The sequence below is a fragment of the Lytechinus pictus genome, chromosome 3, assembly GCF_037042905.1.
Source record: "Lytechinus pictus isolate F3 Inbred chromosome 3, Lp3.0, whole genome shotgun sequence".
NCBI lineage: Eukaryota > Metazoa > Echinodermata > Echinoidea > Temnopleuroida > Toxopneustidae > Lytechinus > Lytechinus pictus.
This window is the reverse complement of record NC_087247.1, coordinates 55,493,608-55,521,271: the sequence shown is the minus strand read 5'-3', so window position 1 is coordinate 55,521,271 and position 27,664 is coordinate 55,493,608. Positions and strand designations below refer to the sequence as shown.

The window sequence follows — 27,664 nt, the reverse complement described above, 5'->3', positions numbered from 1 at the left end:
TTATTGAATTTTAAAGTTTAGCAATATTAAAAAAAAAAAAAGTTATATGCACGTCGTCATGAATATTCATTAGGTGGGCTGATGATGTCACATCACTACTTTCCTTTTTCTTATGTTATTACATGAAATCATTATTGTTTCATTATTTCATACATGTGTGAATATTATGTCTCCCTTATAATGAAATAAGTTGCAGCAATGAATATCTAATGCACTAAATCAGTTATCAATCCAATCTTTTTAGTTCTTGGGGGAAAATTTTGAATAAACCTAGTTTCATATAATAAAATACAAAAAGAACAAGTGGGGATATGACCTCTTCAATTTGCTCATTGAATATTCACGAAGACATGCCTAGAACTGTTTTACCGGAAAATGCAAAAATTTAGAATGTCATAACTTGTTATTCCTTGTCCGATTTTTCTCAAATTTTCAGTGTTTTGTTTGTCTGAGTTTTATCTGTTTTAATCATATTTACTTCAGCCTGGAGTATATACCCCTTTAAACTATTTGCTTAGGCAGCAATCGCTCAGATTAAATCGAGATTAAGCCTATGCTTGATCCGGGCGCCTATTCTTAATGCAATACATGCTTTGGCCCATTGGCGGCGGAAGCCCGAAAATTTAGGGGGGACCAGCAGAAATAAAATTGACAAGCAAAAAAAAAATAAAAGGTTATCAACCAAAATTATAGGGGGGACTAACAAATTTTTTTGACAAGCAAAAAAAAAAAGTTATCAACAAAAAATTTAGGGGGGATCGTCCCCCCACCTAAAATTAAGGGGGGCAGGTCCCCCCCGCTTCCGCCGCCTATGCTTTGGCCACAGCCCACACATGTATCATCTTTCGTTATTACTATTATTGCATAATATCCTGTTATCTTGTAATGCCAACACCGTTCTTGTTACCAAAATGAATTAAGTTCATTTTCGGAAATACGAACCGCGAAATACGAAATTTTTGGATTAACGAACCTTATTTCGTTTTCGGACTAACGAACCTTCGGATTAACGAACCTTATTTCGTTTTCGGACTAACGAACCTTCGGAATTACGAACCTCATTTATTTTTTGGATTAACGAACCTTCGGAATTACGAACCTCATTTCGTTTTCGGACTACCGAACCTTCGAAATAACGAACCTTCGGAAATACGAACCTTCGGAATAACGAACCTTCGGAATAACGGAGCTTCGGAATTACGAATGTATGCGCTACTAGCTATGTTAAGTGAGTTAAAGGCAAAAATATACACAAACTTATCAAAATTAGGGCAAATTTCATACGCTTATTTGCATAATAATTTTTAATTAATAAAAAAATATAAGCAATTAATTTTTTGGAAATTTTACTATAGGCCTACCTTCTTGTAGTTTACATCCGGCTCTACGCGCGCGCAAATTTTCGCGGCGATCGCGCAATCAACGGCCGAGATCTGAGGGGGGGGGGGTTGAAAGAGTTAAGATAGGCATTAGCCGCAGGCAGGGGCGTCGATCCATTTTTCAGATGGGGGGGGGGGTGGCAAAATCATGAATCACTATTTCAAAGGTACTCTCTCACACAAACTCTCTCACCCACACACACACACATATATATATATAGACAACATTTTGAGCAATGTTTGTGATCCTGAACAAAATTTTTGTCACCCCGACGGCCGACCTCAGAACTATAGACATTCTAGTCAATAAGTGCAAGCTGAAAAAAGTGATATTCCGATCTGAAGAAGGTTCAATTTAAGTATCATTTCAAGCACTGTGTAGATAAATTGTGAAGTGGTTACAGTTAGCATTTAATAAACGCCCAGAATAAACGATGCGAGCGCGAAGCACGAGCCGAATGTTTTTCATTATTATTTATGACCTCTATAGGATCGGGACATTTTAAGGACATTTAGTCATAATATAAAAAATAATTATTACCTTCCTATTCCTCTTCCTAAACTCGAGATGAACTCGTTGATATTCCATTCTGAAAAAAGGGACAATATAATCTTAAGGAATGGCAATATGTTATCATCTTATTTATATATCTAATAAGCCTTATGAGAGCACGAAATTTGTTGATATTTAGAACTGAAAACTGGACACTTTTTAAAATTTATGAATAGGTTGCATGGGTTTATACATGAAGAGCTCACTTGCAAAAGGGGTTAGGTCCATTTTCCATCAAATTTGATTATCATGTCTCAATGTATAGATTTTTTGTAGCTCTATAAAATGATACCAAAGAAAAGTTGAAATTCCTATTAAAAAGTGAACTAAAATGGCAAAGAAAAGCCTATAGCCTAGCATTTTTTCCTGTCATTTTATGGCAATTTGAAGTGTTTAAGAATTGGATCTATAGATCTAAGCCTAAGGCCGATATAAGAGTACGTATACAGCTAATAGGCTTTAAACTCATTTGGTGAAGAGATCGATGCATATATTCTCATGATTGCGCAACATTTCATATCATTCAAATACGGCGACTTTGAAGTCCCGTAGAAAAGAAATAAGCACATGAACCTATTTTCATAATGCATAGACTCATACCAAAGTAACTCTCTGCAAAATTTGGTAAAAGTATATGACATGGACTCCGGGGCGCACGCATGTTTACAGCACTATATTTGACTGCCCCCTCCGGCCGCCCCCCCCCCGGGTGATTACCAAGTCCTTTTCTCGTCATGTTTCTATTGCTGATTTGTCACGTCTTTTGATAATTTTATCATCCTTTTCGCGGTGATCGCGCAATCAACGGCCGAGATCTGAGGGGTACTTGGGGCCCGTGGGGGGGGGGGGGGATCTGATCCGAGCATAGGCCTAATGCTTAATCCTGAACAAAATTTTTGATAATTTTTTTTTATAGATCTAAGCACAGCAATATATGACTGCCCCCCCCCCCCGATGATTACACTGTAAAAAAAAATTAGTAGAAATTACCTTAATAAAATTGTGGCAAAAAATTGCCTTAATTTTTTCAAGTATTTATGACTTTGGCAGTTTTAAGTAAAATTTACTTATTTTCTTTGCTTCCATTTTACTCAAGAAAATTAAGTTACAATAACTTAATTCAATTAAGTAAAACAATCAACAAAATATTTGAAAATATCAAATGGGGGAGTGGACTTTCGTGATTCGAAAGTCCGCTCCCCCATCGTCCCACTTTTGGTGGCATCATTTTCATTTTAGACATGTTTTATCCAAATATTAGACTTTGTGAATTGTCACTTACCTGTACATGTATAGGTACTGACATTTATATTTATACGCGATCGTTTCATTCTTACAAATAAAACAGTGAGAATAATTTTCTGCTAAATGACTATTTAATATTGCCTTTTCATTGATTCAACAAAAGAATACAATAGTTAGCACACCCTTATCCAAAACAATTTCAAACACAAATAGATATGACAGTTATTAAAAAAAAAAAACATTTACTTGCTCTAATGAATATTCATGCATTATTTAAATATGGCGTTAATTGAAAAATATAAGTACATTCAACATGATTTTATAAGTAACAATCATCTTTGCCTAATTGAGTTAGATTTACTCAATCAAAGCAAGCTATCAATACGTGAATTTTCTTAAATGTATATTGAACCCAAATAAATCAAGTAAATCAAGTAAATTAAAAGACAAGTTGAAACTACTTAAAAACAACGAAAAATAATTACAAATTGTAAATTCTACTTAAATACATTAAGTGTTAACTACTGATTCAAAGATTTTTTTTTACAGTGTACCAAGTCCTTTTTTCGTTATGTTTCTATTGTTGATTTGTTCATGTCTTTTTATAATTTTATCATCCTTTTTCTTTTCTCTCTCTGAACAAAATTTTTGATAGATATAGGCCCCTATTTGATTATATAGATATAGATCTAAGCCCGGATCTATAAGCACAGCAATATATTTGACTGCCCTCCCCCGGATGATTACCAAGTCCTTTTCTCGTCATGTTTCTAATTTTCTATTGTTGATTTGTTCATGTCTTTTTATGATTTTATAATCCTTTTCTTTTTTCTCTTTAATTAGAGGGTATTATTTTGTCAGACCAAACGTGATTAAAATGCACAAGTTGTTTAATATGCGAAATACAAAAGACTTAAAAAATCTGTCAAGATTTTGTAAATTCATTATGTCAAAATTTTAATATCTTAAGTGTAGTTGCTGTCTTGGTTACTTTCTTGTATTAGGGCATGATTTCAGATTTTGTTGGATTGCACCTGCACATGCTCAGTGGGGTACCGCCCGTACCGGTCTCCAGATACTCTCTGGCATGTCGGGAGCCGGGAGTGGGTGGGTTAATTTGTGCCCGTTTCTATTTCTATTACTGCTCTTGACTTGTATTGTACATATCATTTTATTATCATCATGTTTGATTCTTGTTACCTTGGTATTTTTTTCTTATGCCTATTATTGCCATTGTTGTAAGTTGTTATATTTCTTCTATGCCCCCAGGAGGGGCCGTCAAAGAAATAAAATCATTGTCAAATCATTGTCATTGTCATTGTCTCTCGTATCCAAACCAAACACACACGTACGCGTACATTGAGAAAAAGATACTGATGCTGTCTCAACGCTCTACTACACATGGCTGCATTGTACCTGCTATACATTGTATGCATGCTTACGTCGCGCACGTTTGCGTTGTGAATGCGAACGTGCGCAAAATATCTCGGTCGTTGCGTCGGTCACGCACGTCTATTGCGTAATTTATTGTCGGACAGAAATGGAGGAATACGCACGTGAACCTTGGTAAGAAATAGAATTTATAAATTATTTTTGTTTCAATTTCATTGCAACCTGCCCTATGAAAATTGACCAAGAGTCCTAAATATTGCCCTTCGCAGTCGGAGCAGAGATAAGTACCGTATCCGCACCAGGCCATGGCCATGCCATGCTAGTTTGGCTTGGGCAGCCGGCAGTGCTGTATTTTTTTTATTACATGATTGGACATTCATTGCAATTTGCATTCTTGACTTGGCCCACTGCTTGGGTCAGTGAGCGATGTTCATGCAGGCATTTTGCATGGTGATAATCAAGTTTCTGTGTGACTTGGAGGTTTGGGCGGTTTATTCTGAGGACTTTCAGACGTTTTCGGACACATGAATCAGAGATTGCTCGATAGACCGATGAACACGCATGACGTATGGTAGTGACTAGTGCCTTGAGTAGTGGGAATCAGGGACAACTCGGACCACGGGACATCTCGGACCGTGGGCCGAGTTGTCCCACCCGTTTCGTGATTTTTTTTCCACAAATTTGCGTCTATTTTTCCGTCATTTCGAAATTTCTTGTAAAGATTTTCTAGAGATATGGTCTGATGGTAATGTTCTTCACTTTAGTATTACTTTTTTTTTGCTGAAATAAATAAAAAAGTGTAATTTTAGGCGTTTTTCGACAGCTCGCGATTCCCATAGGCGCGCGTGTATTAACTGTGTAGGTGCTCCGCTCGGCCCCGCTCAACAACTGACTTGATTTTGTGATCATTTCTCCTCAAGTTACCACTTTTATCGCAGAAGATGGACTTTCTTGTATTCCATTAACTCCATTTTCTCATCAAAAGGATAAAATTTGGAGTATTTGTACGATTTTCTTAAAGTTTTTTCACCTTTTCTCTCTGGTCGTAAGAAGCGAACAACCGATGAACGGTCCGCTGCTCTTCATCGCAATTCTACGTAGCTCGGCCGCCTAAACTGGCGGGGTGGGATTCAGCCCGAATCCCCAATGGAAGTGGGCGTGCACAGTCAAAGAGCTGAGCTTGACTGAGTGAGAGAGTGAACTACAGCTTGAACTGAAGCTTGTCAGTGTCGTATAGGCTCTGCCTTTTGTTTGTGTAAATATATATATATATTTTTTTATTTTTTCTATATTGATTTTCCCTGGTGTAGAGCTTTAAGATTGTAATAATTTAATATGCTTTAATTTCTTTGACTGAGTGTGACTGTGGTGTGGATGTTTGAGTCGCACAAAAAATACTTTTACGTGGGTGGGGGCTCGGGGCGATTTCACTCCTGCCCCAAAATGTGAAAAAATATTCGCGTTGTAAATGTGTTGGCATGCCGGGCTGAGGGTAGCCATCAATAAAAAAAAATTATTTTGGGGGTTTAATTTTTTAATCAAATTGATTAATTTTAGGCCTCTTTATTTTTTATATCGAGTTTCTCTGGTGTAGAGCACCCAAGGGTTCATTACATGCCGCCGCGCACAGAAAAATCAAGCCATAGAAGTCGTGTGTTGTGGACCCAAGAAGTGAGATCCCAGCACGCGCGACCCACTAGTTAGAAATCCACTGCCAAACGCGGTTCGTGGTGCGAGGTTAGTATACTAATACTAACCTCGCAATACGTGTGAGTGGGTGTAGAGAGCTGAGTTTTAAGTTGCAATAATCAATATGCTTCAATTTCTTTGACTTTGAGTGTGACTGTGGTGTGGATGTTTGAGTTGCACAAAAAATACTTTTACGTGGGTGGGGGCTCGGGGCGATTCACTCCTGCCCCCGAAATGTGAAAAATATTCGCGGTGTAGCTGTGTTGGCATGCCGGGCTGAGGGTAGCCATCAATAATTTTTTTTTTTTTGGGGGGGGGGGCTTAATTTTTAATCAAATTGATTTTTAGGCCTATTAATTTTTTTTTTACATTTTATTTTTATTTTTATATTGAGTTTCCCTGGTGTAGAGAGCTGAGTTTTAAGTTGCAATAATCAATATGCTTCAATTTCTTTGACTCTTGAGTGTGACTGTGGTGTGGATTTTTGAGTTGCACAAAAAATACTTTTATGTGGGTGGGGGCTCGGGGCGATTTCACTCCTGCCCCCGAAATGTGAAAAAATATTCGGGGTGTAGCTGTGTGGGCATGCTGGGCCGGGCTGAGGGTAGCCATCAATAAAAAAATGTTTCATTGGGGCTTACTTTTTTAATGGAACTATAATTATTTTTAAGCCTATTTAATTTTTATATAAATTTCATTTTTATATTGAGTTTCCCTGGTGTAGAGAGCTGAGTTTTGGAGATGACGAGAGGGACGAGGAGGTGAGGGATGGTGATGGTGAGGATCTTTGATGAGAGGGGCGCATGGAGATGACGAGAGGGACGAGGATGTGAGGGATGGCGATGGTGAGAGGGGTGCATGGAGATGGTGAGAGGGACGAGGATGTGAGGGATGGGGATGATCATGGGAGGAAATCACAGGGGGGGACGTGTCCCCCTACCAAAAATAGTAAGGGGGACACGATATCAAATGTCCACCCTATACTATCTTTCTTCTTGAATAATGGAGAACAAATACATCATTCACAATCGAAATAATACATGTATTTAGGACTAAATGACCTTATATTTTTTAAAACCCTTTTTTTTTTCTTGTCAATTATTTTGGGGTTAAAAAATGACCCTATATTTTGGGCGATAACCTTTTTTTTTAATGCTTAATTGTCAAATTTTCCAGCCCCTGATCCCCCCTACCTTTGGGGACAGATTTCCGCCCATGGGGATGATGATAGGGACGAGGATGATGATAGGGATAAGGATGATGGGGAGGGATGGGGATGATAAGGTGAAAAGCCGATTGGATTGACAACTGATTTAGTGCATTAGATATTTATTGCTGCAACTTATTTCATTATAAGGGAGACATATTATTCACACAAGTATGAAATAATGAAAAAAAATATGATTTATGTAATAACATAAGAAAACGGAAAGTGGGGATGTGACATCATCAGCCCACCTTATGAATATTCATGACGACTGTTTTTACAAAATATTGCTAAACTTTAAACTTCAATAACTTTATTATTTGTTAACCGATTTTGATGAAATTTTCGGCATTTTGCTCAGTGAATTCTACTCTATGTATTAAAATATAAATATTTACAACCCGGACCATCCCTTTAACCGAAGGTTGTAAGTTTCTGAAATGACAGCATAACTTAGAAAGTATTTGGACATAGTTCATGAAACCTGGACAATCAAGTATCACTGAACATCCTGCAGCAAGTTTCAGGTCACATGATCAAGGTCAAAGGTCATTCAAGGTCAATGAACTTTGGCCATGTGGGGGTATTTGTTGAATAACTAATTTTGAATAACAATTTTATAGTAGTTTTCAAAGTCAGCACTGCTCCCGGGCACTGCTGCTATATTGAATCGTGTAATGCAGGTGAGACTGCCAGAGACGTTCCACTTGTTGTATGTACAGGGCTCTCTTTTAACTCAGTTTTTTTTTTTATTGAAGAGACCACTCTTTCTCTAGAAAACAGAAATAATAAATAAATCATTTAAAGGGATGCTCCGGGGTGAAAATATTTATATATAAATAGATATAGTAACATCACATATTAAAGTGCTTATTTCATAAAAATCTGATAACAAATAGGGGGGTTATTGAATTGAACGTTTAAAAATTAATCAATCTAATTTCATATAATAAAATATAAAGAAAAAGTGAGAATAGGACATCATGAGCTTGCTTATTGAATATCCATGAAGACACGCCAGACCTGTTTCACCAGAATAATGCAAATCATTCTTTAAAATGCAGCGATCATTTTGTTATTCCTTATCTGATTTTGATCAAATTTTCATTGTTTTCTTTGTTCAAATCATATCATTTTCAGCCTGTAGTACCCCATTATCACTTATATATATAACTCATTAATATTGCCACAATTTGGTCCAGTTTTTCAAATTATCTAGTAAATACAATATATTCTATTATTACAGAAGCTTGTCATTAGAGTCATTGAGAAGGTGATCATAGAGCTACATGTAATGCTTGTGTGGTACGGGGTTCTGACAATATCTCTTTCCTCCTATGTGTTACAATGTCGGAAAGTTAATTTCTTTTCTTTATCTACCTCAGGTGACAAAGACTGAAAAATAACAACAATGACAAAAGATTGAACATGTTTGGTCAGAGCTGGGCAATGATTATTAGCTCGCTGTTTATTCAATAGACTCGTATTTGTTCAGAATGATACGAACATTGCAAAGTATGCATAAGCAAAAACACAGCCAAGAAAATTAACTCGACAACGATGATAAAGGATTGGGATTTGAAGCTTAAATCCCGAGGGATTGTGAAGGAAGAAGATTTGACGTTGCGTCCGATTTTATGTATGTGTCCCTGGCTTTGTCTGACTTCCAACGGCCATGTTGTGAAATCAGAAAGGGAGAAACTCGATTGTTACTAGCGGATGAAGCTCCACCCGACCGGAGACTGTGCAAACCGAACTTAGAGACGTCGGGAACAAAGGGCTTCAACGCCTCCAGGACAATCTCGCGAGTTCTGGTGTAACTTAGGCCGTGAGAAGTGGCGACTAGACCGCGTTTGGAACGAGCAAGCCTGTGAATCACTGGTAGGTGAGAATGAGGAGGATCGCCTAAAGCTGCGAAATATCGCTCGGCTATAATGACGGGACAGGTCGGGTTGGATGTCCTAGCAATGGTAACATCTCTGCCTTGGCGGAATTGATCGGTTTTAGAAGAGGGTAAGTGTAGGACTAGCCTGTCATGATGAAGAGTGCAGTCCTTCCTTCTTATCCTGCTAAGGTCGTCGAAGCGTAGGAATCCAGCATAAGAAATGAAGCATATAAACAAAATGCGTAGATCAGCTAAAGATGCATTGAGCTGACCGTGTGATGCGCGAAGATGGGACAGGATTTCTGGTGTAACAGGCTCCTTACGACAAACAGGGGAAGAGTGAGTCCAGTTATACCCCTGCACTGCTGTTTTTACCATAGGGTCATCTGTGGGTGAAGGAAGGCCTGCGAGACTGTGCGCCCATTTCACTGACGCGACGAGGGAATCTGCTAGAGTCTTGGCTCCGCTAACGGAAGACAGGTGGGAAAGGTATAGACAGAGGTGGTACGCTTGGACTGGAAATGTGGGTAGAGATTTGGAGCTCGCCCACTGGACCCATTTGTCCCAACGGGATTTGTATTTTGATGTGGTAGATGAAGCTTTGGCAGACATGAGTAGGGATGGAAGAACATCAGCGGCTAGGCTGCGTAGATGCGGATCGGAGATGGAGTCTTGCTTGGCGGACCATGTTTCTGAAAGTTAGCTCATGAGAGCAAGAAAATTAGACAAAATTAATAAAAAGAAATCAGTCGAAAGACTGACATACATACTGTAACAGTAAGCACAGTGAGAAATTTCAAGAAACAAAGTAATGAGTAGAACCAAAAGCTGCTTAATACGTACTCTTTCAAAAGTAGGTATCCAAAAGACCTAGATTTAATCAAAAGAATAACAATGCGACAGGAAACGAATAAGGAGGATGCAAGGTGCCCAGTACCTGACTAGTGTACGAGACACTAGTACTCGGAGGCCACGAAAAACCCCCATATTAGTTCATGGAGGAAACGTGGTTGCGTCCCAGGGTACCGAGCGAGGGCGCACTCCCTTGCTCCTTGCTCCTGAATACTAAGTAATGCAAGTTTGACCAGGGGAGGGGGGGGGTGAGGGGAAAACCGTAAGAACAAAAAAGGGGGGGTGGGAAGTCGAGCTAATAATGCTGAGCCGAGAATGGAAAAGATATGCGTGTTAGCGCAACGAGAAAACTCGAAATACGCAGTTACGTAAGAAACACAAAAGGAACACCTTGCGTTGGATACCGAAAAGAAATTCCACTTTCCTCCTATGTGTTACAACGTCGGAAAGTTAATTTCTTTTCTTTATCTACCTCAGGTGACAACAGGCGCGTAGCCAGGGGGGGGCAGTGGGGGCGGTCGCCCCCCCCAAAACGTCCCCAAAAAGAAAAAAAAAAGAAGGGAAAAAAAGAGAGGAAAAAAGGAAAAGGGAAGGGAGGAAAGGGAAGAAAGGTAGCTTTGTCGTTTTTTTTTTCTTTTTATTCTTTTTTTTTTCTCAAAAGAGAAACTCCTTCACTCTTGCTCTAAATTTATATATGAATTTTGCTTCCGCGCTGTGCGCGGTTAAATGACAATATTGAAGTTCTCCATTGTTTCCTCCACCCTTTCTCTAACCCTGCTTTCCACCTCAGCTATATGTGTTTATTGCCAGTTAAAGTTCAAATATATACATTATGGCATGGAATTAGAGTAAGGTTAGGCCGAAGTATATGAAGTTATCTTTTTTTTTTTTGATCGCGCAACTTCTGGTCGGGTCGGCTCCAGGCGGGTAAAATCTTTATATCAATTTCTGCCGTCACCTCCATAAAGTCAACTTCTCCCGCTTTTCTGCTCTTTACTAAACAACCATAATTTGCGGCAAACAGGTTCCTAATTTAAAAAGAGGAATGTATAAAATTCGTGTCGTATTGAATAAAAAAGTACAATATTTTTTTTCAAATTCTATTAATCTTCATGTTATTTCCCTGCACATTCATCTCCTGTCCTGTTTTGCGCCCTCAGTTTGAAATTTTGAATGACACTCAGGGGCCGCGAAACGGTTTTCAAAGTGGGGGGCTGACCATGCAAAAAATCACAATCTTATGGTCATTTTTACGTTTTTGTACACGGTTTTGGAAAAAAGTGGGGGGGGGGGGGGCTGAAGCCCCCCAGCCCCCCCCCCCCCCCCCCCCGCTTCTGCGGCTCCTGACACTTAGGTTTCTTTATAATTCAAAATGAAGCGCTTCAGGATAAGTCAAAGAAATTAGGCATCCTTTTTTATATAATTTCAATAAATCACTGAAGTTTCAACTTTTTGCGCACTATTTTCCTTGTAATGAAGTTCAATAATCTTAGGAAATCAATTGAATTAGAGCCGATGGGGTATTAAAGATATCTGCATTTGATGAAACGTCCGCCCTTTGAAATTTCAGAGTTTTATTGCTCTGCGCGGGGAGGAATATCTTCCTCCCGGCATATACACTTCTTCTCCTCTGTTTTGCGAGTTAAAGATATATGCACTGTCGCTAAATTGTTTGTATTCAAATCTGATCTTTCCAAGGGAAGTATTCAATATATCTTTGAGAATACCTTTTTCTCGGGACCCTTTTCATGGCAAAAAAATTGATAAAACGCTTTAGCTTCCGCGCTTCGCGCGGGGTTATTATGATTTTAATTTCCCCCATTGTATTCCTTTTTGTGCGTTCACAATCACTTTTGAAAACAAGGTTCAAAATCACAATATAGTCAACTGAATTGGAGCTGATATAGGTACTAGAGTCAGAGAGACGGCTCCTTTTTCATTTTAATTTATGAAACACCAAAAGCTTCGCGCTTCGCGTGGGAGGGGGAAACTCCCCCTCCCTGCACCCACCCCCTAGGGAGCGCGCTTTGCGCGCTCTGTAAGTGTTGGCACGCTTCGCGTGCATTTACCGCCCCCTCCAAAATGAAATCCTGGCTACGCGGTTGGGTGACAAATACTGAAAAATAACAACAATGACAAAAGATTGAACATGTTTGGTCAGAGCTGGGCAATGATTATTAGCTATCGAGAAACGCAAAAGAAGGCATAACAGATAGGGTAAAAAGTTGCCAGGAACTTAAATTGACCTAAGCAAGGTGTGATTACAATGCAAGCAAGGGCTGCACATCACCTAGGCATGCAAATCTGCCTGTATATCACAAAACGGGGGGGGGGGGGGGGGGGGTGACTAGGCACGCAAATTGGCCTGGATAGAATAAATAGAGATAATGATAGGTACGCAAATCAGCCTCGATAGAACAAAATAATAATATTATTGGCCCGCAAATCGGCCTGTATCGTACAAAAGAAGGAACGAAGGGCGCACAAATCGGCCTGTATAATGCAAAAAGCTAATATCGTAATATGAGTACTTGATCATGATAAGGACTCGTTTGCTTCAAATACAATTTGGACAATAACCCAAATCAGCAGAACAAAAACCGGTGTTTGAAGTTCTAGGCGAGCGCTTAAAATCGTATCGTAATGCTAGGGTCAAAAATGACGGTTGCTCGCAAAACACATCTTTGTCTTTGTGCAAGGAGGAGGGAGTAAATGAAGCATTTAATATCCTCCAATCGTGAATGTGCGCATCAAAATGGATGCCGTCGGGGCAAATGAAAGGCCAGAAATGGGAGGTAGGCCAACGGGGAACTATCAGCGTGCCGACAGCGCTACAAGCAGCCATGCGCTTTATTACTTGAATAATGAACGATACTGGCGGGCAGAGGTAATTGTTTTCAAATTCCCAATTTTGACAAAATGCGTCCACGGCGGAAACGCCCCGGCAAAAAAATCTTGCGTTAAAATTGGGAAGTTTGGCATTGTGGGGGAAGGCAAACCTATCGACTGTATGTGGCCCCCACAAGTTGTCTACTTGTGAGAAAGAATGATCGTCGATAGACCAGTCGTCATAATCGCGATATTTACTGATCTTGTCTGCTAAAATATATTTTCTTTTTCACATTTCGGGGGCAGGAGTGAAATCGCCCCGAGCCCCCACCCACGTAAAAGTATTTTTTGTGCGACTCAAACATCCACACCACAGTCACACTCAGTCAAAGAAATTAAAGCATATTAAATTATTACAATCTTAAAGCTCTACACCAGGGAAAATCAATATAGAAAAAATAAAAAAATATATATATATATTTACCCAAAAAAAGGCAGAGCCTATACGACACTGCCAAGCTTCAAGCTGTAGTTCACTCTCTCACTCAGTCAAGCTCAGCTCTTTGACTGTGCACGCCCACTTCCATTGGGGATTCGGGCTGAATCCCACCCCGCCGGTTTAGGCGGCCGAGCTACGTAGAATTGCGATGAAGAGCAGCGGACCGTTCATCGGTTGTTCGCTTCTTACGACCAGAGAGAAAAGGTGAAAAACTTTAAGAAAATCGTACAAATACTCCAAATTTTATCCTTTTGATGAGAAAATGGAGTTAATGGAATACAAGAAAGTCCATCTTCTGCGATAAAAGTGGTAACTTGAGGAGAAATGATCACAAAATCAAGTCAGTTGTTGAGCGGGGCCGAGCCGAGCACCTACACAGTTAATACACGCGCGCCTATGGGAATCGCAAGCTGTCGAAAAACGCCTAAAATTACACTTTTTTATTTATTTCAGCGGAAAAAAATTAATAGAAAGTGAAGAACATTACCATCAGACCATATCTCTAGAAAATCTTCACAAGAAATTTTGAAATGACGGAAAAATAGACGCAAATTTGTGGAAAAAAAAAATCGTAATGGGTGGGACAACTCGGCCCGTGGTCCGAGATGTCCCATGGTCCGAGTTGTCCCGACCCCGGTAGTGGATCGTATTACCGAACACTTTATGAATTCAATCATATCAAACACACTATTCTCATAAAATTCACCAAACTTTCACCATGACCATGTCCACAATTACCTACAAAATATAAATATGTAAAAATTTAGCCGAAATCGTTTTTCCTATTTACGATATTAGCTTCCTATCGGACCCCTCTTCGCATGTGAAATATTTTGGTCACTTGAAAAAGGTATCGTATTAACGAATGTTTGTTTTCTATGGGAAAAGTTGAGAAAACAACAAAATCACTGATGCGCTATTTTGACCATATTTTATTATTTTTCGAATATTAAGACTTTGAAATTGTGTTTTTGACAATTTTTCATCATCTTTCTATTCAAGTTCTCTTTGAAAGGATGTTGCAAAATTTTGAGCGTATGGAATTATTTTCTGATGCGTATGATGCGCACGTTCGGTAATACAAGGCCGGTCGGTAATACAATCACTCACTATACATGCACGAGGTTTATGTTAGTGCTGTAGCCGAACCGAACGGAAGTTCGCCGAACATGGCACTTCCGAACCGAAAAATATGCCCAAAATTCATGTTTTTGAGCGCTCTAGTGAATACAAAAATTATTCCCAAGCTACAAATGAAAAAATAAATTGCAACTGTATGGAAATTAGTAATTTTGGTCACAAAAGTGATATTTTAGTCATTTTTTCAAGTGTGTGCTCTGTATATCACTTTTGTGACCAAAATTACTAATTTCCATACAGTTGCAATTTATTTTTCATTTGTAACCTGGGAATAATTTTTGTATTCACTAGAGCGCTCAAAAACTTGAATTTTGGGCATATTTTTGTGTACGCCCTCTATTGGTGGAAAATAATATGGCAAGAAAATTTTCATTTTTTATCTCTATTTTTAATTAAGAAAAAAATAATTTAAAGAATCAAATTTACTTAAGGGCCAAGTTGTATAACGAATAGGTGTAATGGAAACTGTCAGTGTAAAAAAATCAAGCATTTGTCCCAAAGAAAAAGAAAATAAGCCAAACATTGTCATCCTTATATTGCCACACATGGAGATATACAACTGAGAACAAAATTATATCATCTCCACATTAACCTTTTTTGGTGGTGGCCCGAAAAATATAAAGAAACACATAAAAAATTGATAAAACAAACTTCTGAAATATTAATTCTGCAGCCACTACCACTAAGTTACTTTCACTTTATCATCTTGTATGTAAACCTTGTTTGCTGTTATTTTACAATGTACTTTGCTAATTGGCTTGTGGTAAAATATAAATTGTTTCTATCGTTGTAAAAATGAAATGATTGAAAGAGAATAAATGAATTTTATTGTTCGCAGGTTGTGTGGACTTTTTTTTAAAATCTCTGTATAGACACACACTCATAATGGTAAAGTAAATAAATAGTGCATAGCAAACTCAGATAGATGTACAAAACAATGATTTTTCGTTTCTTCCTCTTTGAATCCTAAAACCTAGATTATGCAGGCCCCAAATCCAGTTTATTTCTGTTTTCTCTTTTGCAGCATATTATAGCAGGAGAAAATCACAGAAAAATATGCTGCAAAATTAGAACAATGCATAAAAGGGTGAAACAAATGAAAATAATTTTCAAAAAGTATATTACAAAAAGAAAAAAAAATAATAAAAGAAATAAGTGAAATAAAACAAAAGAAAGAAAATGAAGACAGAAAAAACAAAGAACAGGGAAAAAAAGAAAAGAAAAATTTAGAGAGAAAAAAAAGAAAAGAAAGTGAAAGAAAAATGAATAAAACAAAATTAATATAAACATGGGGAAAAGGGGGAATATTTTTAAACAGCTGTGGCAACAGTCTATTCTTACTGGAATATAATCAAAAGCCAAGCAAATAATTTTCACTTACCTTCTGGGAATGGCCTATTTCTATTTTTATATCCTTTAGTTTGTATTATTTTATTTTCAGTAGAAACATATTTTTTAATCAGGCATATTCAATGGGAAGGGGTATAAATGGTTTAACCACAAAAAAAAATGAAAGAAAAAAAATAAGAAAACGGCAAAAGTTATATCTGGAAAAAAAGTGTGAGAAAAGTCCTTCCCTATATTTGCCAAAATGTTGGAAAAATTCACATTTCATATCAATGAAATGCCTTCCCAAAGTATTTACTTTCTCAAGAGTGGTTTAAGAAGTCATTTATAAACAAGAAAGAAAGAAACTGTCTGTTTATTTTTGGCTAGAAAAGACACAGCTTCGAAAGAAACCAAGTATCAACATACATACAAATGCACACGTGGGACTGTGATGTACTTGCCTATGTGTTTTTATGTGTATTAATTCATTTGGAAATCGGTCTTTTGTAGTCAAAAGAGAGGTCATAATTCCTCTTCTTAATGCTTGCAAATAATCAGGGTACACCAAATTTTCGTAATATAGACTGTAGAATGTCATTTCATTGGTGTAAAATGTGACTTTGACTAAGATTTTCAAAGTTCTGTGGAAGATTTCTTAGCAGCAACATTTTTTATCGCAGCTCCCGGAGTCTGAATAGGCTGAGCTAGATCTAGAGCACAGCTGTATGCAGTGGCTTCATGCAAAGCTCACGCCAGCCGGCCGGCGCGGCTGGCTGGATAATAGCTACTGTATGCTATAGCTGTAGGCCTAATATGCAAACTTTGTGTACATATTTGTGTGTAGATCAACAAAAAGGGCGCAATTTTAACTGTAGAAAGTTGATAAATGCGTGCAAAATCGGGAGAAAAATTGCGCTACTTTGTAAATTATTGGTTGCCCGATTTGGGCCACCAAAACTTAACATTTTATCAATAATGGTTGCCCGAGGTGAATTTTTGGTGGCCCTGGGCCACCGCTAATGTCGAGCCTTGCATATATGACCGGGGGTTCAAGACTCCAATGATGAAGAAGTATTTGTCTAAATAACAAATAAAACATCATCATGGAGTCCTCAAGACTAGTACCGCTACCCCCCCCCTCCACCCTCGTTATTTTGTATTTTACCAGTCGTGACGTGAATATACAGCTATTATGCTAATTTTTTCAGATATGATAGAGTATATGTTAAGCTTTAAATTGATACCAATTCAGGGAATGATTTTGCTTTACAAATTTGAATAGCATTTTTGGTCATAAGAGAAAAGCTCTCAACTAAGGAATGTACAGTCCAATGTAAAAATAATGCTATACAATAGACTTTATGTATAGCAGTCTTTAAAAAATGTGGAGCAAATTGCGATCCGATACCAGGAAAATTATTCCCTGCAATTTCATGACCATATCTTTCCATTCAACTGAGAAACCGTATATTAAACCAAAGACCAAATTACTATTTTGGCTATTTATACAGGTGTAGATAAACCTTCCTGTTGACTTATTGTTGGTTTTGGGTTGGCTGGTCACACATGTACTTTTTAAATTGCTTTCAAACAGCCCATGGCGAATTGTAGATGATTGTGGAGGTGCCTTCTCTATGGGAGTAATTGGAGGATCAGTTGTTCATGCCATTATTGGAGCAAGGAACGCACCTGCAGTAAGTACACCCAAACCTTGTGTAGAATCCACTCGTTGTAAACAACCATCTTGCATGTCTATAAAATGTTTGTTTCTCTTGTAAGCACTTGATCACTGTAGGAGGACAGGTTCATAAATTCCAACTTTCTATAAATAAACACCACATTTTGCACCTTTCATCCAGAGGTCTATACCCACAGTTTGACTGGATTATCATTCATTTTACTCTTGAATTTAAATAAGTTTGATTTTATGACATGAATAGTAACTCAGAAATTGATGAACTGGAGATTACACCTATGATTGACAGAAAGCTCAAATTATGTCTTTGTTTGAAGCTTCATACATATAGATTCTAAAATTCAGAACTGTAGATGCCTGTATATTCTTTTCATTTGTACAGGGGTACAGACACAGACTGATTGGTAGTTTTCTTGCTGTGAAACACAAAGCACCAGTAGTTGGAGGTGAGTCAGGACCTTTATTGCTTTTCAAGTCTATGTACAAAACATTTTTTTGTTGTTATTTTAGTATTTAACAATTCTCAATCAAAACACACCTGTACACGTATCTCTTTTTCAAGGATGAATCACCACTTAATAGCAGAGAGCCAAGGCTGGCTTTATATGAAGTCATTTCACCTTCCTTTAGTGGTGTAGTGACCAAACTAATTTCTTAATTTTTTCTGTTTGATTTATCTATTTTTTACCACCCTACAACCAATTTGGGTGTGGTAAAATGTTATCACAGACCGCGAAACCTAATCACTTTTGGGTCACGTGGGTCTAGTGTCATTCCACTGAGGAAAAATAGTCCTCCCCTTTATTATTTTTAAAAACATGTATTATGATACAATTGTTGGACATAGATGCATGAATATAAATATACATATATATATTACACATTAATGTCGATTTAAATTTATATTCACTAGCATATCATATTTTGATGCATTAGAGTGTGACGTCATTAATATCTAAATGCGGAGATATATTAGGCAAGGCCCGGTAGCTGGGCAGTGACATTATCCCGCGCACAACACAAAACGAAGTCGTCGCGGCTTGTTGACTCTTTTAGAAGCTGCACATTAGCTTTTGACTGTAGGTTTGCAGTTGTTATTTACCAGCCGCTGATATAGAGGCTGATGATTATACATGGCAGCTGACCAGGAGACATACATGTATAATCCTGGTACCTTATACTAGGGGGTTATTCCGTTTTTCTTCTGTTTATGATTAAAAACTACATACCACATTATCTGCCTGTCCCTTCGCTCTCATCTGTTCTTGTCACCCTTGATGAGTAAATGGTTGCGGCCGACATCGGCCCCAACAGTGGTAATAAACTTCACCAAATTGATGGGTAATATTATTTGTTCATCACAAATAGAAGAATTTCCCTTATTCTCAAATTTGAACATTATTTGCTGAACCCTTCCCCTGCATTATACCTCAGTCACATTTGTTCTACAGCGGCCGTACGGCGAGTCGAAAACAGCCGTTTAATTAATTCTAATTCAAACCATCGATATGTAGCTGGTACAAAAAATGTTAAAACGGCTGTTTTTTACTCGCCGTACTGCCACCGTAGAGCAAATGTGACCGAGGTATAAATTTGAAAGCATGTTTTCTTCTGTTATCTGGCCAATTCAGTGACTTGTATCGGTGGGCTACAGACACAAAGCAAGCACATCACTCTCATGATATTTGCTGTCATGTGTTATTTAGGCCTGAGTCTGCCATGTCGAAACATGAAATGGCTGCACAAAATATGCTGTTAAATTCTTGAGAGTAAGATATTAGATTAAAGATGGACTTTTTTTTTTGTTTTTGCTATCTCACATTATTTATTAAGAATTCAGATTCAAACCTTATCAGTTTTACTAAATGAGGGAGGATTGACATATCATATTTTTATATTTTCTTGTCCACTTCCATCAACATCTCTGGTCTTTCCCAGAACATTTGGCTAAACTTCGCTTGCAAAGATTGGGAAGATAATCAAGATAAATTGTTAATGAGATGCAAGCTCTCTTATGGCTAAAGAGTCCTATCCTTGAAAGACACACTCTCCCACTTCTGGGACAAGTAAATGCCTGATCGTATGCCTGGTCATGAAGAGCATCCTGATTCTCCTTTGATGCCCTTTCCTCTTGATCAGCAGTACGTCTTACTTCAAAAGAAGTCCTTTTGGTGTGATGTCTCCATGCATTCTGGTCTTTGGCATGTGCTTCCCATGAGGCCAGACTTATTTTGCACAATGTTAGGTTAGATTTTAGGGAGTCTTTGAAGCGTTTGCTAGGTGCTCCTCTCTTCCGCTTTCCAGAACAGAATCAAAGATGATGTCAGTAGTCCTCCTGTTAGTGTTGTAGAAAATGGTTGTTTCTTGCGATAAAGTAGCTCCAAAAGTAATTTTACACCATATCATCTGATATATTCAATATGATATGCATAGTTGCATCAAATTGTTAATTGTTTTTCTTATGCAAGTCTTTTCTTGTTGATACCTCCTTTTTGATCAGGTAACTTTGCTGTATGGGGAGGTTTGTTCTCAACATTTGATTGTGCATTGGTCCACATAAGAAAGAAGGAAGACCCATGGAATTCAATCACTAGTGGAGCTCTGACAGGTGCCGTCTTAGCTGCAAGAAGTAAGATTTAATTATATGTAAGATGAAATCACTGGTATACAGTGTGTCACAGAAATTCAGTGTAATCCATTGAATAGGTAGAAATCAAGCATGTTTTTCTGCAACTTTTTCTCGACGAGGCATCATTCATATTTTACGCTTAATGTCTCTGTCTCGTGTGAAATAGAAAAAGATTGATATGCAAATTACAAGTTTTGAACTTTGTTTTCCGAATAGATAGCAGTTAAAGTCAGAAAATTCCAGTCAAAATGGTAATTTGCTTGTGCAAAGAAAAATTTGGTGGCAGGAGTTTCCATTGTTTTAACTCAGTCATGCGTGCATTATGAATGTTGAGATGGGCTTTAAATGAAAGAGGGGAAGCATATATTTTCATTGATGTACATCTCATGAAGCAAGTTTATGATTATGATGGCAAAACGGTACACTGAATTATAATTTTCTTTTTTAATGGGACGAACTGTATAGTGCTCTTCATTCTCACAAAAAAAGGGTCAAGGAAAGTACCCCCAGCAAAAAAAAAGAATAGAAATAATGATATTGATAATAATGATATTTAGAAAAAATAAATGATTGAATAAATAGATAAATAAATCAATCAAGTATTTCTTGTTTTAGAATAAGACTAAAGTCATAAAAAAGGCAAAAAATCCCTTAACAATCCCTCATTTCACACAATCAATATTTCAGAAATAATGGTACCAGTAATTTTCAGGTGGTATAATCTACTCTACATATGTGAAGTGCTTTATTTACTAAAGAGTGTGCGGAGGAAATAATGCATGCAACTTTTAGCAATGCTTGATTTTGCCATTTTTTTTCTGACAAGAGTTGCAAATGCTTTCAAATGTCTGCATTATCAAAAGCTATTATATATCCTGTATTTGCTACCGATGCGTTTGCAAACATTTACCACACATTGAGAATTGAGATACTCCCTTAAGTTTAACGCAATAAATACATAGAGGTGTCCACAACATAATTGGTTCTCATACTCACCAGAATTGGAAAAAAAAAGTTGTCAGATATTGTTCATTTTAGACATGTAGATAACATACCACACTTTGGATGATTATTTTCTCTTTTCGTGTTCAATGTACTCATTCCAGTGTGTTATTTTCATTTGAATGTTAAGTTGTTGCCAAGTAGAACTTCTATTCATATGATGAGCAGGTCCAAGCTATTCGACTCTTGACATACGGGACATTGAAAGTTAAAGATTTTAAAGCTGTATAAGTGTATATCATAAAAAGTACAGACACAACAGAGAATCATTTATGGATTTTGGAAGGCCAGTTGTGGCCTTTTTATTCAATAGAAACATTAGTTATCTACAATTCCATTAATGATGTAATAATTGATATGCTCTGTGACGTACTGGACCAGACAAAATCTGATTTTAAAAAAGTTTGTCATTAAAACTCCTTGAATTGGAATGAGCTGGAAATCTCTCATTATCACATTTTCATCTTGTACAGCTGTATCTTATCAAGTATTATTAGCCATAAATGAAATAAATTCATTGTTGTAAATGCAATAGCTTAAAGGGGAATCCAACCCAAATGAAAACTTGTTTTTACAAGGAAAAGAAAAATCAGTCAAGTTGATTGGTGAAAGTTTGAACAATATTGGACAAACGACAAGAAAGTTATGAATTTTTAAAAGTATTAAATATTGGTAATCACTATACCCATGGAGACTTCTAATTGGCCGCATATGGGATGTCATAGTGATGTAAGGCAAGGACTACTCTTCCATGTACTCCAATACATATTATGGCCAAAATGTCATTTTCTCCAGAAGTTTTATTTTAAATCATATTTTTCTTTCATGAGGACATTAAACAATATACTACCTGGGTTATATTTAGATTACTGCCCCAGGGGAATGGGTACTAAGGAGAAAACCACAAATCCCTGATAATAAAGTACATGGCCTATGGCCTTGCCCCTTGTCATAATTTACTTACTCAGTTGCCAATTTGAAATCTACATAGTATTAGTGATCTCAATTTTAAAGCAGCTATAACTTTCTTATTGCTTGTCCGATTTCTTTCAAACTTTCACCATTCTGTTTAATTTATTTTGCTCTTTCCCAACACAACATTTTATGGCCAAGGCTGGATTCCCCTTTAAATAGGGACGTATGGGACAATTTTCCATGTGTAAAACGAATGGAGAAAGTGAAATTTCATCAAAATTTATAATTTACTGGATGTAAACCAAAGTTCAGTTTTACATGGATTATCATGATTGATATATATTTCTATAATTCCAACATTTTCGGAAGATGTACCAAACACTTCCACAGCATTTCAGAGAAGCAAAAATAGTGCAAAACATGGTCAAAAATATGCTCCTCAAAGCCCCCATGCTGACGTGCCTTGTACATAAATATGTCCTTGTAAAGAACAGTTAGAAAGTGTGAAAAAGGTAGCTTAAATTTTTTTTTTTGTACCTTAAGATCTGAAAATCTTCACGTCACAGTTTGATATGTAAAAGCAATCTTTGGAAGTTGTGTTTTGTTAGATTCACTTTTTTATGAAGTTAAAATGGATGCAAAAACGTTGAATTTTGTGAACAGAATCTTACACCTCTGCCTGTTGGACACAAGATAATTTTCAAAATCAACTTTTTTCTCAAATGCTTGTATTATCTGCAGTTAAAAAATGTGATGTCCTGTTCGTCATGCTTGTTATTGATTTCTTGGAATCATGACCTTAGCATGCATTAACTTTACGTTGTCAGAAGAAAAAAATAGAGGGCAAAATACTTCAGAGTATAAGCTGCAAAATGACATACAATATGCTCGATTAGGCAAAGATTTAATTTTGGCTTCAGAGGGGACAATAGCTTGGACCTGCCCTGATACAAACAAAATATCTGAACTAATTGTTGTCTTCTGTGTTAAATTTCAGATGGGGCTGTGGCTATGGCAGGTTCTGCAATGATTGGTAGGTTTTTTAAAAGTTAAGGTACAATATTATGAGTTTATTGTTGTATCATTAATATTTTCATTTCATGTATTTTTTTAGTTCAATTGTATTTTTATTTATTTATTTTCATTTATTTATTTACTTATTTTACTTATTTTTTTTTTTTGGGGGGGAGGGGTATTCATGTATTTGGACTTTTAAAAAAATGTATATTTTCATACCATTTGTGTTTGTTGATATGTGATTTTTTGAATTATAAGATTTTCTAATAAGAAATAAGACTAATTTTATAAATAAATGAGCACAGATTTTATTCTTATTATCTTATTTTTTACTTTTATTGCAAATTTGTCATATATAAGGTGGGATTCTACTTGCCATGATCGAAGGTGTTGGAATTCTCATGACAAGAATGTCTGCAGAGCAGTTCAGACCAGGTGAGAAGTGTTATATGTATGTTTCCCTTTGGGAGTACGTAACCTCAAAGTGCTATTGGAAGTGTGCTGTACATATATTCGCTTTACTTCATTTTACAGATATTTGCAAGTAGAAATTAAGCTATCAATTGTCTGTCCTAAAGCTTCAGTTTAGAGATGCACTCATACTTAAGTATCATCAAACATTCCACTGCCATAAAAAACTGTAGTTTTGATCTGAAACTCAATGAGAGAGATGTATGGACAAAAATTATCAACTGATCATTATTTGATTTTGTTTGTACCTTTCAGTTAATGCAAATTGTGCCTAGTTTTATTTCTTTATAAAATAAATTACAGTTAACAGGATTGCCTATATCATTTTGTGTCTTTTCACAGTAGATCAGTGATCCTTTTTATTCTCTTTTTTTTTCATCTCTTAGTTAACCCACAAATGGAAGACCCATCACAGTTGGATCAAAAGGGTCCTTCGTTTGGAACTCAGTTTCAATGATGAAAAACTAATTATATGAGAATGAATGGACTTGTTTCTATATGTGTACCTGGAGTGAGTACACCTTTATTGACCATGGATTACATCATCAGAATGTACCCTGAAGGCAGCAGCTGGATCAAGTGTTTGGAAATCAGGGAAAATCTGCCCTACATTTGAAGGAAGCTGAGATAAGACTTGGATGTGTTGTGATACAATGATTGAGTCAACAATGGCGTCTCCTGAGCACTCAGAGTCTAGCAATTCTAGTGGTATCTCTGATTGTCAATTGTTTTAAAACTGTACTAATTTATCACCTGATTTATTGAATGTCTAAATGATGGGCCTGGAAAATGTTTAATTCTGTGATTAGAAAAGACAAAAAAGGAGGTTCGTTGAAATTTGAACCATGAGTACATATAAGATATCAATGGAAGGTCATGGGTAAGAAATATACAGTATATTTGATCCTTTAAAATATCAGTAAATTCTACCTTTTCCATTCTTGCATAAAAGCAACACACACACACCTTTAAAAAAAAGAGGATTGAAAAATGTGTGCTGTCCATATTGATGTTTGAATAACAAAGTTGACGTTGAATAACATATGATTAGAAGTAATAAAAAAATAATTTTTTTCACATTTAGTTGACAAGGATTTGGTGCTGTCATGCAATGTAATTCTGATTATGTGTACATGTACTTGACAACTATTAAAATCAAGATATAATTTTTCTTTAAAACTTGAATTAATATTGATGATTCACTACTCCTCCCAAAATATACCACTTGACATTTAAGCCAGATACAGGTGCAATTCATGTCTTCATGTGTAGGAATAAAATAAAAATCAATAAACTACATGCAGTGGAGATATATGGTCCCCATTCTATAATTGATTAATTTCAGTGAATATGTATTTATATTTTTATACACAACAATAAATATCACACGAGTGGAAAATGAATTAGAAAACTATATATGCAGTGATCCATGTGATCCATGTTCGAAAATTGCTGCATTTTAGTGAAGAGGTGTCCTTTGGTATATATTTCATCCACTGATGTTTGAATTTAAAAGCATTTAATAGTACTTGCAAGTTGTATGGTAGTTTTCAGTTGTGTGGGTTTTTATGCTGCTATGAAATGTTTGCATTTAGTGGTACCTATAGTATATTCAAATAATTCATTTTTTTTTAGAGTGGAGGGGGGTTTACACAATGCTTGTATTTATGGGTTTATACAAGAGAATCGGTCATAGTAACTCTCAAAGTATCCTAACACACAATAGTGAGCTTTATGTTGACAATTACTTGTTTTTACCTCTTTAACCCTAAATCTCCCGTGGTATTTTGATTCTTGTCATTTCCGGGGGGGGCCATTATGGCCCCCCCTTAAGATCTCGGCCGCGGATTGCGCGATCACAATGAAAATTTGCATGATGGTAGAGAATGACGTAATCTATGCAGTTGCATTGGTAAATTTCACTGAATTCATATATTTTTATTTTATATGAATTAATTATGCTAATTTATTCATAAAATCATACTTTTTGCTCTGATTCACTAAATAAAGCTCCTAGAATGCTATTTTTTGGTGAAAATATTCTTTATAACATTCCTAACAATTGTGAATGAAAAAATATCTGGTACCAAGACCGATTTCTTATGTATTTTATTGTTTTTTTAAATTTCTTATGTATTTCTTAGTTTTTTTACTTTTTGTTTTTTATTGTTTTTTCGATGGAAATCGTTCCAGACTTAATTCTGATCATAAACAAGGCAAAATTAATTAAGTTTAATCAGTAAAAGTAGAAATAATGATACATTTATGAATTTTGGCTAAATACACAATTTGCATTGGATTTGTACATGAAATCACGTTTATGAGCAATTTTGGGTCTGACATGCACTTACATAATGTTTTAACCGCGTACCCGGGCGTCACAAATTTGGTCTCAAAATTTGCGCGAGACTTGAAAGTAAAAAGTCAGTGAGCGGCGAGGTCAAAAAAATTTCCGCAGTAGATATATCGCGAAAATTGTTGAGGGGGGGCATTATGGCCCCCCCCCCGGGAGAATTAGGGTTAATATGAACCTATTGAGAGTCCCAAATAATTTTCATGGATACAATCCAATCCATTGTTATATAAATTATATTTTATGCCTGAAATACATCAAAAGTAGTGATAATAGAGTATTGGGTCTCTGAAAAACACATACAAATTACCATGATAATGATATAGTAACCCTTAGGTACAGTACTGTATCGATCAACTGACCTGACTTACAATGGCTTATTATTATCCAAATAAAAATCTCATTGTTTACAGAGATGAAGTTACCATTATTTTTCACTCTCTTGAAACTGGTCTAGATGAAAGTTCAAAACCCCCAAAGATATTTCATAGCTATTTTGTATGAGCTTTAAGTCATTGAAGATAACTGTGTGTTTATTATCGATGCCCAATTTAGAGGATTCAGCATGTTTTCTGGTTGTATGCTAGATACCGAATAAATTAGGGCTGTACTGTACATCCTTGTGTAGAAGGTGTATTAAGAGAGTATGTGTTTGTTAAGAATTTCATGAACATATTAGCTGTATTCAACCTGATGATTTTGGGTATTCCTGCACCAGGGCAGTGCGGATCTAGCCAGGTTGAACACAATACCATTTCAGGGACAATAGTCGCCCTCTTAACATTGTCTTATCCGGCTAGATCCGTGCATACTAGGGTACCCAAATTCTATCAAATTGGTCTGGATCACTCTTACACAGTTACTAAAGAGATTTCAGGCAGGACATTGACAGGTTTTGTATTCAGATCTATTGCTGATAAGGAGCTGTCAGTTTTCTTTTAGAGCTTTTACGAGGTTCCAGACTCGTTCTGCTGTACTGTCTTGTTTTATTTCTCTTTAAGATTTATATTTCTCATTGCTTCCATGCATTTTAATAATGGTATGAATCATTGTATAACAATTATGTAAATCATCAATTATTATCTTAATATGATGACCTGACATAAAAATTTATTATTATAGTATGACATTTCAGCCCTTATCTAATTATTAGTGGAAAAAAATATGACTGGCAGAGATTTACAATTACCGTACTGTGTACACTACGAGACATACATGTATATTTAAATGTCTATTAAAACGAGAGTTTTTAAACTTAAATGAATAAATGTATTTGCTTGCATTTGTTGTGCTTGTACTTGTAACTATATTTTAACCCAACTTGAGAGAACTTTTATAATTAGGGTGAGAATAAGAGCACTTTCAATGGGATATGCAATGAGCCAGATACATTGTTATGTATTTCAGTGCATGAATTAACTTTTGTTTGGCATACTTGAAGCCTCTAAATAAGAAATTGCCATGAAAGAACCAAACCCAAACTAATTTGGTCAATGGAAAATGAATAATGATTTCTGTTAAAAGCAGACAAGTAGGCCCAAATCAATTATGCTAAGTTCGCTTTGCCGCCGCTTTAAAGCGG

General features: G+C 36.5%; 1 protein-coding gene across 1 annotated transcript; it reads left to right on the top strand.

Moving 5' to 3' along the window:
• Positions 1 to 17,509: 17,509 nt before the first annotated feature.
• LOC129255482 (mitochondrial import inner membrane translocase subunit Tim17-B-like) lies at positions 17,510 to 27,342 on the top strand. The gene is made up of 6 exons (XM_054893833.2): positions 17,510 to 17,693; positions 18,078 to 18,141; positions 20,196 to 20,324; positions 23,239 to 23,274; positions 23,619 to 23,693; positions 24,116 to 27,342. The coding sequence occupies exons 1-6, from the start codon at positions 17,634 to 17,636 to the stop codon at positions 24,184 to 24,186; spliced, it is 435 nt and encodes a 144-aa protein (XP_054749808.2). The 5' UTR covers positions 17,510 to 17,633; the 3' UTR covers positions 24,187 to 27,342.
• Positions 27,343 to 27,664: the final 322 nt, after the last annotated feature.

Excerpts from the sequence above, each read along its gene's own strand:
- LOC129255482 (XM_054893833.2), top strand. The coding sequence starts at position 17,634 with ATGGGAGTAATTGGAGGATCAGTTGTTCATGCCATTATTGGAGCAAGG. Across the intron at positions 18,142-20,195 it reads CAAAGCACCAGTAGTTGGAG|GTAACTTTGCTGTATGGGGA; the intron begins GTGAGTCAGGAC and ends CTTTTTGATCAG. Across the intron at positions 20,325-23,238 it reads TGCCGTCTTAGCTGCAAGAA|ATGGGGCTGTGGCTATGGCA; the intron begins GTAAGATTTAAT and ends GTTAAATTTCAG.